Raw genomic sequence first — 13923 nt, 5'->3', positions numbered from 1 at the left:
TGCTATCTCCTGCATTAGAAGGTAAGCTTCATGTAGGTAGGAATATTTGTCTTACTCACTGTCATATCCTTTGCACCAAGAATGATGATTGACATATAGAAAAATGAATGAATGAATAAGGCCAGGTCATGATCATCATTTAAATGCTCATACATCTGCAGCCAAAGGAAATGTGGAAACTATTAGAAATGATCCATTAAGGCTTATGCTGCTTTTAATGTTTCAATTCTGATATGTCAAAGACCATAAAATAATTTGGTTATTTTAAAATATCTTCCACCACTGGCCTTGTCAATAGTGTCTTATTCAAGTTATCTTTGTCCTTTTAGCTTGTATTCTCTCTGAGAAGGAGTATAACTCCCATGCCTCAGATATTAATCTTAGATTTACAGAAAAAAATACAAGCCATAATGAGGGAATTCTAGAGAGTGAATGTTTATGTCCCTCCCAAATTCGTATGTTGAAACCTAATTCCTGATATGATGGTATATGGAAGTGCAGCCTTTGGAAGATGATAAAATCATCAGGATAAAGTCCTCATCAATAGGATTAATGCCCTTGGAACTTGAGGTGAATATACATACACTACTATATATAAGATAACCAACAAGGACCTATTGCAGAGCACAGAGAACTCTATTCAAAATTCTGTGATAACCTTTATGAGAAAAGAATCTTAAAGAAAATGAATATATGTATGTGTATAATTGAATCATTTTGCTGTATATCTGAGACTAGTACAACATTGCAAATCAACTATAATGCAGTAAATTTTTTAAAAAAGAGAGACCCTGAAGCACTCCCTCATCTCTTCTCCTATGTGAGGGCAGAGTGAGAAATCAGCTGTCCATGAACCAGGATGCAGGCTCTCACCAGGCATCAAATCTACCAGGCCCTCACACTGGACTTCCAGCCTCTAGAACTGGCAGAAGTTAAGTTTCTGCAGTTTACAAGTCCACCCAGTCTCTGGTATTTTGTGACTGCAGTTCGAAAAGAATAACACAGGGAGTCCCGCACCTCCATTAGAATTTATGTGTAAATTTCAATTTATTCCCCTACGCAACTACTCATCATTTACTGTTCATAAACTTCTACTGCGGACTCCATTGCAAGAAACCAAAGTGTGATTATAAACAGTACTATTAATAAACAGGCACAAACATTCCTTTACCACCCTCTGTTCCCACAGTATTTGGGAGATCTGTCAAATTATTCTCTGGCAGATTGGAAAGAGAGGGTTGTGTTAGAAGTCATGACCCAATCGCTAGTGACGCTGTTTCCATATTTTACAGTCTGGGAATCACTACTTAGAAAATTCTAGTTTTTTTCACTCACTGTAACAGTAGAGGATGAGCCTAAAAGGATCTTTAAAGAGAAAGAACCAGTGGAAATGCAGCAGAAGACCTGAAAACCATGATGGTGGTACTTTCCTGAATCTCTGAAAGGGGCTTTCCTCCACCTTTATACAATCACACAGAGAATGGACAAGGCTTGGCGATACATGAAACAGATACATCTTCCTGAATTTAATTTCCTCAGGTGTCTGGCTCCTTGTGTTTGCAGCACACTTCATTTTGCAGGATTTTCCTAAATAAAACTCTGCACTTTGCGTATACAGGAAGAAACAGAATGTGATTCTATTTTTATATCCAGAGCCAGTGCAAACACTTAATGTTAGACACTGTTGAAGAGAGTTTAAAATGATGCAGATGGTGGCGGTGAAGGGTCTTCATATCACCCTGGCTCAACAATGATATTGCTGCTTCCTTTCTGACCTACACTTGGCCACTTCTCCTGCTCTCAAGAAATTTACCAGACAAAGCCCTGTGATTGGCTATCCATGAGTTTGAGATGTGAAGGCTTTAAATTTATCTTGTCTATTTCCAGAGAGAGAGACTCAATGTAGACAGAGAAGGAAGTTCTGTCTGAAGACATTTACTTCATGTATAAACTCTAAATTTGTCCCCAAAATGTGCATATATGCTACAAATACATTTATTTCTCTTTTAATTTCATCACAGAGAATCTTTGGTGCTTTGACATAGACCAAGTGTTTATGGCAGGAAAAGTAAGCTTGTAATGAATGACATTATCATTCATAATACTCATAGAAAGGCACTCACCAGCACTGACAGTGATCGCCTCGATGAACTGCTCTCTCCAGCTGTTTGTCCCAACCACGAGGGCTAGGTTTGTCTTCTTAATCAGTTTGTCCACGGTACTCTAAAAAGGTTGAAAAGAATCAGATAATAACGACTGGGTTGGTTAAAGCCTCAGGAAATCTCAGACCTGGTTGATTTTGAAACCCCAGAGTTATATAAAGGGTAGCAGATGTTAGGCTCAGAACAACAGTATTGACATCAAACACTGTTATGTTTATACAAACAAGCACAGTCCTGACTTGGAAACATACTGAAATGGAAACTTCTTTGTAGCAAATACAAGCCTCCTTCAATGCCTAATGGCCAAGGAAGAATAGCCTCAGTGGTTAGAATAGAGGATGTTGCAAAGCCCATCCTTTCCTCTTGGATGCTTCATGAACTTGCTTCTCTCCTGGCTTCATCTAGAGTGCGCTGTCTGCAACTGAGTTTATCTATGCCCTGCTCAGTATTATCTATCAGTGAACATCCAGAAGTGGCAGAGAGATTACAAAATTGAAATCTATTCTTACTATATTTTTGTTGATCAATGAAATGCAGCCAAACACCAGAGTCTCAAGACTGCTGCTGTATGGTCATCAATAAATGGATTTTTCTTTGGCTACTGATTATGTAAGACTAGTGGCTATTAGAGAATTCATCTCACCTGACTTCTGCTGCAAATGAGAAAAGCCAAGAAAAGGTCAATTTGTGTGGTTTAGGGCAGTAGCCCCTAACCATTTTGGCACCAGTTTCGTGGAAGACAATTTTTTTCCATAGACTGGGGTGGGAATGGTTTTGGGATGATTCAGGCACATTGCATTTATCATGCATTTATTTCTATTATTATTACATCAGCTCCATCTCAGATCATCAGGCATTAGATTCTGGAGGTTGGGGCCCGTGGTTTATGGCAACTGCAATGACCTTGCACTAAATTTTCCACTGTTCTACTAATACTGAGTCACTTCTTCTTTTTCTTCTTCTTTTTTATAAGACTTTTGTTTTAAGCTTGGTTCTGTACAATTAGCACTCTTAGCTTTCCACATAAATGTCAGTTCATGGAACAACAGGAGCAGCCAAGCATTCACAAGAAAACTAAGGAAGCAGATGCACCCAAAGCACTACCACAAATCACAGCAACTGCAAGGAGAAGGGTCACTTCTGGGACTTGAGGCCGTTCTTCCCAAAGAGACTACCACCCGACTAGTCTACCACACGCCCACACTTACTGTCAGAGCTTCCTCGAATTCCCACTCATTGCAAAGAGGCAGAAAACACATTATCATTTGTCTTAGGTCAAAACCTGTACATGTTTAAGGCAGTGTCCCTGAATTGACTAAGGTTTGAGAGAGAAAGAGATCATGTTATCAGTTAATCAAAAGGAAGGGAAATGTGATCTGAAGGGTCCATCTGGAAGGCCAAAGCCACATCAGAATGTCAAGTATGTTAGTACAACTGTCACTGGAACTGAAGCAAAATATTCAGAGGATAATAAACCTGAAAGGGCCCATCTCCAACTGGCCCACTCTGTACTTTCAACATCATTCTTTGCCAGGTTGTTTCTCCTTAGGGTGGTGACCTTTCAGCCTCCAGCTTTGTATCTAAAACTGTTAGTGCCCCTGATAATAGCTGTCATCATCAGGACTGCCGTAACTAGAAGCACATGACAAGCCTCTGACTTTTCTCTCGACTCAGCCAATCTTGTTAAGTCCTCCAAGTGTCATGGTTGATGCCAATTCAAAGTTCTCTGTAGAAGGTAGCAAGAAATGACCTTGACTTTTCCTAAATATGATGGAAACTTGGGACAGGTCTCTCCAAAGGAACCCTCATTATTCTAAAACCAAGGCTGAGAATCCCATCACCTGGGAGATGAGTAACTGACAAGAGAATCTTCTCTAACAGTTAAATACCTCAAACAATATTGCCTCAGGAATGTCTCTAAAGAGCTAAGTTTTAAGATAAACTAAACCTGAAATGTATATATATATGTAAAACCTCAGGTAGATCATAAACTTTAGTTCAGGTTAACCCTAGGGGACTATGAGATAGCCTGGGTTCTTCCCAGGACTTAATTTACATACATGTCCTCTCTTGACCTATAGGAGGAGATGAAAGAATAAGGTGAATTTGAAATTTTATACTTGAGCATTCCCATTGACAATGGCCTGGAGATTTCCTAAATGTCCATCGTTAGCTCTTCACTGCACTAGACTGTGAGCAATTGTTTTAACCTCACCCTCAGTCACGGGTGTTAGGAAAATCCAGTACTATGTCAGAAGATAGTAAATAAGAACCCAGTGGGCAAAGCAGGCTTGAACATTGTTAGATGGGATTCCAGATTTGGGTCTTTAATGCAGTTCTGAGGGCTCTGAACAAGTTCTTTAACACAGCTAAGGTCTAGAAAAAAATTCTTAAGAGAATAAAATGATACCAACATTAATACTTGAAGGCACTTCAGAAACATAACCCAAGGTGCCCTTCAGTGTTGACAGTAACCATACTGATGAACTCTTGAGGACATGGGAGGACATGTCCTTTGGAAACTATTCTAGAAAGATAAGTATTGCAAACAACTAGACTTATGGAGAGAGTGTTGGGTGATTTTCAAATGCTTGGATCATTTGGTGTGGTTACCATAAAGAGCTTTGAACCCAAGAAAGTTTTGCTGCCTAGAAGACTGTGCCTTGCCATACCCAACCCAATTCTTCCTACAGGAAGTGACTGTGATTGCTCTTCCTGGTCATGGGTGCATGGAAGGGGAAAGCTCAGGGTTGTTCCAGAAGAGAGAGGGCACAAAATAATTCCCAGGCAAGCCCTGGGAGGATGGGGGAACTAGTGTTTACAGATATGCCAAGCTGTAGGGTCTCTGCTGCCATGAGTGGCAGGTGAAAAGCGGGTACATGAGGAAGAGTGAAGATGGACACCTGAACAGAGTGGTCCACAAACGTGGACAGGCTGAGATATCTCTGCCTCGGGAATCTCAGGGAACATGTGCACATGTCAGTCATGTGTGTGCAACTGGCCAGGTTCCAGATCAAACACCGGGTGGGTTCTGATGGTCTGCCTAGAAAGCACTGGTCCCAGTGTTTATCCTGCTCTTTCTGTGGGAATGGCTGAAAGAAGGAGTTAACAGATATATTCATGGTGGCCTGAAGGGGAAAGTTTAATTGCATCGTTATCTTTTAAATGCCACTTTAATTTGCAAAGAAATGCTTCTTTCCACCTATCTCCTATCAGGCACCTTCCTTTGTGAACTAAAAGAAAAAAAATAATGAAGAGGCCCAGCAAAAAGCAAAGAAGTCACAACCATGAAAACTCCAGATGCAATCCAGAGGGGTCTGGTTTCTAGGTTGGTGGCCTGATTCTCCCTTTTGGATTCTTCATTCTGGTCTTCCAAACAGAAGCAGAATCTGCTTTTCAAAAATAAGTGGGGAAAATGCTGCTGAGCTCTGGTGTGTAGTTCTGGAAACCTTTTCACATCCCACTGAAGAATGCAGGTGCACCTCTACTGGGGGACTTCTAGGAGGGAGGACCATGTGAGTGAGATGGGATGGGAGTTGGGATGAGGGCTCAGTAAGCAGCTAAGAACAGATGGAAAGTTTCACCTCAAAGTCCTAAGCTCACCCTAAGGTCCATTTGCTTAACTTCTGAAAAATGACTTTTCTCATCTAGAGAACTAGAAATCTAATTTTTTGTCTGATGACAAACTCTCTGGTTACAGGCACTCTACCTTCAGCTTGCAGATTGTAGTCAAGTGTCCTAGGATCTTGAGAAGATGACTACATATACATGAGAGCTTATCAATCGCATGTTCCATGGGGAGAGCTTACCAACCTCCCTCCAAACAAAAGCCTCATTTTTAGCAGTGCCAAGGCTTTGCTTCTACTAGATTGACTAGCTCTTTCAAACAAAGCATGGTTTCTTCCACAGATAACAGTCTCTTAGAGCCCATCTTTGGCTCTCCTTGCTGTCCTCTTGGACAAAACCTCCCTTTAGGGCACCTTGGATCCTGTTAGTGATCAGCGTCTGAACCAGAACCCCAGACCCTGGTTCTAATGCTATTTAGTTTACAAGATCCCTGAGTTCCCTCCCAACTCTCGAATTCCATTTCTGCTCGATGGTCTGTCCATCAGCGAGCCAGTTCCTCTCTCTGGACGGATCATACAGCATAGACTGACACTATGAACTTCCTGGTGGGCAGTGCTGATAAGCATACCTTGAACTCGTAGGATTCTTCAATGATCACCTCCAGTCTGGTGTGCTCTCCCAGAATGGGGCGCCCCATTTCCGCAATGCGCCTCTCTTCCTCCTCTTTGCTGGTCAGTGGCTGCTTGTCATCATATTCATCTGTGAAAGGGAAGGGCAAGAGATTGAGGATGGACTCCATTTTATTTGGAAATCCCTGGATCCTGAAACAAGGACACCAAGAAGGAAGGAAGTCCTGATGACCTACTAGAAGTCCCTGGGGTGATGTTGCAGGGAGGGGAGAACTGGAGAGATGCCTGACCTGTGGGGTCAGTGATCACTGTGAAAGCAAGGGATAATAACATCCCACAAACTAACCACCAGCCAAAGAGCTGATCAGGAAAAGCAACTGATAGGATCATATCCCGGGGAAAACTCTGCCATAGGGTGTCTCTGATGAGGGAATCACCCACGTGTTCCCTACGATGCCGGTTCCCCTGGCCGTTTGTACACATCCTTTTAGCACATGACCAAGAGGAAACATAGTTAAAACTGCCAGGTGAAAGAATCCGGTCTCCTCCTCTCTACTTTCAAGAGGCAACAGAAAATGCCCCAGGGGCAAACAGATGATAGATGGGAAATTCTTATCTTAGCCTCTTATTTGCCAAGAGTCTCTACTGCAAGTTAAGAAGCTAAGCATCCAAGCACTCCATTTAGTAAGATGCCTGTACTCCAGGGCTGTCTCTCTCTCGTGCAAAGCTGATGGGTTGGGAGGACCTTGATCACGTTAATCTTAAAAGAAGCAAGGAAGAGGGAGCGTGAGGCCTTCAGGGAGTGAATACTACTCACCATGGGGTCATAATTATTTCCAGAACTACCAAGCAGTTTACACTCCAGGAGAAACTAGTGGGTACTAAGAAAATGTTAATGGACTTGAGAGCCCATTAATGAGGGGAAGCTCACAGTTGGTTCCTCTCTGTATGAAGGTCATTAGGATAAATCCCAGACTGAAAAGGCCATGCACATGTGAAGGACAAACACTCTTCCTATAATCACTCAGCCCCCTGTCCTTCAGGTTCCAGATGTGGAACAAGACAGGTCACGTCCCCTCACAGTTGAGCTGAATGGACCTTGTTAACAAGGATCTAGTATCGGTGGTACAGAAAGACTGCAGCCCTGATGCCTTCATTTCTAGAACCTTCTAGACAAACTGCCTGCAATGGGAGTCTGTGGACTGGGGAGTGATCAGGGTGGGAAAGACTTGTAGCCCAGACTCCTCACCTTTTGCACTGAGGCATCAGCTGTTGCAGGAGTTCACAACTCCCTTCCCCTCTAAAGACCCATGGCTTCCCTCTGCCGAGGGACAGTGCCATGGTGGGTCCATCTGATGCGCCAGCAAATGATGCAGGAAACTAGTTCCGAGGCCAGTGGTTGATTGCTAGAACGTGGAGCAGATGGGCTAGAGGCACTGCTAGCATTTTATATGAAAGTGAAAGTGCCACTTGGATTTTAATTTGAATTACAAGACATTAGGGGAAGAATATTTACTATGTTCCCTTTTAACAGTTTATTTACAAATGGGAAGCTGTTTTTAATGGGATCCAAATTGATTTAGATAGAAAAATATAGAGAAATTACAAAAGAAAGGTGATACAGTGGCATTACTTTAAACTGCATTTCACAAAATGAAATAATTTGGAACATGCTATTAAATATATGGACATGGTAGTAAATGATATCAAATCATGTAGTGAGCAAAAGGGTTATTCCCTTTTTAATCATCTTTGAGTCCTTCTGATGATGAAGACAAGCTGATTTGGGGGCTGTTACATCTGTAACTAGTTCCTGACATTAGGGTTTCTATCCTTTAGGAAAGAGAAAATACGTCTTAGGCATAGAGCACTGGATTGCACAGAGCTAGAAGTTAATAACTATTTTCATCTTAAAATTTTTTAACCTTATTTTGTATTTATGACAAATACTAGCTTTCCATTAGTGTTAGTGACTTGGCTTTGTGTTTTTTTTTTTTTTAAACAAATTTAGTGAAGTAAAAACATGAGGCAAAAAATTGCATGAAGTACATAACTGTATAGTTGGTATGAAGCCAAAGGAAGGAATGCAGAAGAGGTATGAGAATGACCAAAATCTAAGAATATCTTAGCGGATTTCAAACTAAAGAAAAGCAGGGCACCCTGTTTATATCACTTTCTTCTATACTCTTTTTCCGGACTTGACTTGAATTTAATGCCACACTTTATCCTACTGTCAACCAGGGAAAGGTTGGATCAAATGCAGTTCATTTTAATATGGTCAAGTAAGTTTCATTTCCTTCTTTATGCACATGCTGTAATTTAGTTTGGCTTCTCAGATAGAAGAAATTCTCTATTTAATTCTCCCCCTCTCTCTATCTGTATATGTACATAAGCTTGTATGCTTGTGTGCCAAGTCACTTTGGTTGTGCCCGACTCTGTGCGACCCTATGAACTACAGCCCACCAGGCCCCTCTGTCCATGGGGATTCTCCAGGCAAGAATACTGGAGTCAGTTGCCATGCCCTTCTCCAGTGGATCTTCTCAACACAGGGATTGAACCCACGTGTCTTATGTCTCCTGCATTACTAGACAGATTTTTACCACTAGCGCCACCTGGGAAGCCCCATATGTATGTATGCCTGTACCTATTTTTAAACTCACCTTATTTTACTGAAAAGTTGATAATAAATTATGTAACATGATGATCTTAAAAAAACAATGCAACTTAAAGATCAAATGCATAATGAAGGGCCATGGTTAAAATCAGTATTGACAAGACAGAAACTAATACTGGGATAAAATCATCAGTAGGGGAGAAATCTGAGAGCAGATATCTCCTGGCAGTTTGCAGCAACTGACTGATCCCTCTGATTAGAATCTAAAGAGGCCCATAAATTATGCCCATGAGGAATATTCTGGAACAACTCTGCAGTCAGGGCTGCATGATGAAGTGGGTGTGTGGGATGCGAGAAACAAGGGAAGTCCTACTGGGCGTGCTCCTGTCACCGTGGCCAGCGATGGGTGATGGTGACAACTGAAGAGCGGGTATCCGTGTCATCCAGAGATGCAGCGACAAGGGAGAAAGAGCTCAAACTGGGCTCTAATCCTACTGTCGATACGGGATAGTTCTGTCATCCTTCAGTCACCCTGTCAACGTTCCACTCTGGAGAAACCCCACAGATGCACTGTCATCTGTTTGTATTTGGCTAACATCATGTTGCCTGGAGGCAGGAAAGGCAGACTCCAAGAAGAAAGTTAGCTTGCTTTTAAAGATCCCTCGTAATACTTGGAATAAAAGACCCATGCCTGAGAAGCGAGATTTGCAAGAAATCTGGAATATACTGAAACTTGGGAGGCCTCTGCACGGAGTCCCCTTTATAGGTCCATGCTTCCCACCCTGGGCTGTTGTGGTGGTGTCTTGTGGCTGACCCAGCACACCCCTCCCACTGCAGAGAAGCCATGGCATTGTATAGCAATGTTTCAGTGGGAACAGGGGCTGAATTCTGTCATGATTCATGGGATCGCAAAGAGTTGGACACAACTGAGCGACTGAACTGAACTGAAAATCTAAAGACCCAAAAAACACTTGAAGGCGGTTAACTGTGGTTTTCAAGGCCCGTGGGGAAACGAGTACCTGCAATGGTGATTATAGTAGAGGGGAGTGGATGTTCTCTAGCATGAACTTTCCTGAAGACAGGCTGGCCTAGCAAAAGGACAGGCAAAAGTCAGCAGAATGGATGGTACTGGTTTGCCAGCAGAGCTCTGTGGAATTAGTAAGCATCACACCCCAAGCATACAGCACACACAATGTCAGTCTGGGGATTGAGTGGTCAGAGGTCACTGTTCTGCAGGTTGCAGAAGAAGCAGGTCAATGGGGCAAGGAGCCAAGCCAGACTGTTTCTATGAAGCACACGTGCCAGACAGGAACGCAGTCACATCCCGCAGGCATCTGAGATGTACTAACCACGTCCTTCAAGCTCCTGCTTCCAAAGGCATCACCAAACTACAGAAAGCACTTGGTGCTCCTTTTAGAGCCTATTGGTGCCAACGACACGGCCTTGAGCAGGCCATTTCCCCAGCTTTCCCATATGTCACATGGAGACAGTAGTACCTGCTCTGTCCAGATCACAGGTTTGTTTGGGGATCAAGTAACATAATATCAAAAACAATGCTTCTTTATTTCTTGGGCAGTCTGAAGGGGAAAGGTTGCATACACTGGCAGGTTTTGCAAGGGTGCTTCATCGTCACCATGCCTGGCTGGATTACCTAGCTGAGGGTTTTCATGCAACCCCTGGTTCATCTGACTGACAGATGCACCTGCTGTTGGTTTCTACCAAGAGTTCCCATAACTGACCTGGGACTCATAAGATTCACACTCTTGTGCAAACTCAGCCGTATGCCTGCTCTCTATACTTGGACAAGGTGTTTCTTTCAGATTCAGTTTTCTCAACTGTTAAGAGAAGTCAAACTTGAAGGGGATTTGTTCTTCTAACCCAAGTACTGGAGTGTCTAATGTGTGTTTAACTGTCAGAATTTTCATAGTTTGGCTTTCTTAGAAAGCCATGTACCTTATGAAGACTACCATATGATAAGCATAATATGATTGGAAGAGTAACTTTTAAAGAGGTATATTGACTATTATGCATTTTTAATTAATTAGAGAAATTTTAGCTGCCTGTTTTGCGAATCAAACATGCCTCTCTCTGCAAACTGAGCCAAAATACTTAATTTTATTAAAAATATCCAAATTAACGTACTCTAATTTCCCTGCTTTGGGGTCTTCCTATTTTTTTATTTGTTTGGAATTCAGACTGGTCGATTTAAGAAACACTGTGGAGGTTCTGGATGGAAACGAGATTAAGATGCAAGTAGGAATGTATGAGTTGTGAGGAAGGAATTAAAAGTGTTGGAAACAGTCATCACATGGCTGTGGATGTAAAGTTAGAGGGCCAGGCTCTGAGCCCTGGATGAGTGATTGGAGCAGATTGATTAATCTCTTTGAACCTTCATTTCTTCTCCTATAAGTGAGAAAAAACCTTATCCTATAAGGTTGAAGATCAAATGATATAATGAATAAGAGATGCTTTCCAGATTCTAATAAGTTATAATGCATAAGGGGTTATAATGTTATGGGCCTGCAGGGTCAACGGGGAATTACATCATAGGCACCAACAAGGGCCTTCCAATGAGGTAAAGATAAGCAGCAACAGGGGAAGATTTGCAAGTTCCAAAAGCATCCCCAGCATTTAAGGTCCACTACTAATGACATTTCTGAAATAGAGGCACCAGGTTGTGGACCAAATGACTTTTTCAATTTCCATATATCCTGATTTAAATTTAGGTTTTCACACTCAGCTGCAAAGATCGCATAAACCTGCAGGCAAAGTCCAAGAGCTAGATTAATTCTTCTCTACTGCTCCTATGTCTTAAAGCCTTGACTTCAAAGCTTCAAACTGACTTCAAAGGAAAGCTCTTCAGGGCTTACAGCTGCTTTTCACTGTGTAGACATACATTTTAGAACTTTCCCCAGAGGTATCTATAGAGAGTGGATCCCAGATATTCTTGGTTCAAGAGAAGAAGCGTCATATAAAGTGAGAGGAACAAACCACTGTAGAGATCCTCAGAGGGCTCTGCAAATTCTCTCATTTTAACTGCATCGTTGCAAGTTTTGGGAAGAGGTGGTAACACCAGAAAAACTGCTATTGGAGACTAAAGTCTGAACCATAAGAAATAGTTTAATGAAGTATATGAAATAGTAGAAAACCTTTGAAAGACATGATTCTGTCCTCTTGGATGCATAATGCATCCAAGACAGAAAATGTTAGATATTATTAGTCAGGTATTCTAGAACTTGATATGAACAATTTCTGAGAAAAGAAAATTAGATACCATTAAATTAGTTACTAAAAAGAAAGATGCTTCAAGTGATACAGAAGGAAGCCCCTAAAAGCAAAATCCTGACATAGTCAATGATAAAACAGGAAGATATCCAAACATATCGATACATTTTAACAAGAGAGTCTATCTACTGCTAAAGACTTTGTTAAGGTCTCAGCATCAGGTTGCATAGGGCCAAGCAGTAGATACTATAGTATTCCTACCTTCCTCAAAGCACACAGGGACCAGTTACTTATTGGGTGGTTGAATCAGAATATTTCCAAAAAGACTTCAGTAAATGATAAGATGAAAAAGAAAAGATTAAAGTTTTAAAAGTAAATGTACATTCCTGTCTTCGGATTCAAAACTACCATCATTGGCAGTGCAGAACTGGGAAGACTTGACCTAGGAGAAAGTCAGGCGAATCAGGTTTAAGAAATTCTCTAAGCACTTGCCCTGTTGAACGTTTCTATCCTTTTCAAATTCTATGTCTCCAAGAGCCTATGAATTATTTTGTCACTTAACACTGTGTCTGGAGAGAAAGCAGTGGAGAGCAATAGCCCATGTGAAATTGAATGCATCTAGAAAGTTCCACTTTAACAGAATCATGTTGAAACTTCCTGATCATGAGTTTACACTGATGGTGGTTTAAGTTAACCCCAACCCCCACCATAACATTTTCAAATAGAATTTTTGAAATGTTTCTTTTCTAAATATTTTTGTTCAGCTATCTTGTCTCAGAAAAAAATAACTAGACTATTGATATCTACATAATTGTATTGGAAAATGTCACAATCATTAGGACAGACTTTAGAGACATCTTCAACCTGTAGCTTCAGACAAACTAGGATATTTACTTCCCTCTCTAAATCTACATGGATGATTTTGAAAGTGTGCAAAAATATTTAAGGTCAAAAGAGAGGATGCTGTAAGGAAATATCCCCCTTCTATACATAAGGAAATAGCTTTAAAGTTGTGCTTAAAAATGCAATCAACAGTGGCTGGGTACCATTCTGAATTTAAGAGTTTTAAATTTTTTAACTAGCATTTTGAGTTTTTACAGAACATTTGTCATCCACTTCAAATGGCAGACATATTATTCATTACCATATTAAGAATACTCAACCTTTTCAGATGGGTGTGGTGGGCAGAGAGAAAGCATGCTTTGTCTTCTCCCAATAGGACATTATCTATGATTAGAATCCTGAGCTTGGGCCAGGGAGTTGGCTTGGATGTCAACTCCTATGCTACCTTGAAACTAGCAATCACTGTATTTATTCTGGTACTCTCTGGAGCATCTAGCAGAGTTCCCTCACATTATCAGCACTATGTGAACCTCTGTAAATTGATCAGTGTCAAAACACGACCAATTATAGGTTCTCCATACAAATTTGCTCATAAATAAACACAACACACACGTTGTTAATGTGTAAAACATTAAATGTGTAAAGTCAGCAAGAGCAAACCGTGTACCACAGCTGAAAGTTAATTCAGGGTAAGTAAGACGTGGTTCTTACTTGATATTTAAGGGTAACTGGGAGAAAATGAAGACCATTTTAAAAAATTGTCTTACCATACAGGTATTTCCCTTCATTAAAAGGAAATAAAAATGGGAAATAATTTTTTAAAATGTAAATAACACATGGTGAGAACAGATAGTAAAAAATAAAATTTTGTTCATTAGACTTA

At 41.1% G+C, this 13923-nt stretch overlaps 1 protein-coding gene across 6 annotated transcripts in view; it reads right to left on the bottom strand.

The window, feature by feature from the left end:
* SLC8A1 (solute carrier family 8 member A1) overlaps nucleotides 1-13923 on the bottom strand; it is a 371900-nt gene that overhangs the window by 70028 nt on the left and 287949 nt on the right. For all 6 annotated transcript variants that reach the window (XM_065929380.1, XM_065929379.1, XM_065929382.1 and 3 more), the window contains 2 exons: nucleotides 6358-6488; nucleotides 2124-2223 (listed from right to left, as the gene is read on the bottom strand). In XM_065929380.1, coding sequence (XP_065785452.1) covers nucleotides 2124-2223; nucleotides 6358-6488 — 231 coding nt within the window. The remainder of the gene's footprint in view (nucleotides 1-2123; nucleotides 2224-6357; nucleotides 6489-13923) is intronic.

The sequence above is a fragment of the Muntiacus reevesi genome, chromosome 3 (assembly GCF_963930625.1).
Source record: "Muntiacus reevesi chromosome 3, mMunRee1.1, whole genome shotgun sequence".
Taxonomy (NCBI): domain Eukaryota; kingdom Metazoa; phylum Chordata; class Mammalia; order Artiodactyla; family Cervidae; genus Muntiacus; species Muntiacus reevesi.
Note: the sequence above shows the minus strand (reverse complement) of the source record. Positions and strands in the feature narration are given on the sequence as shown.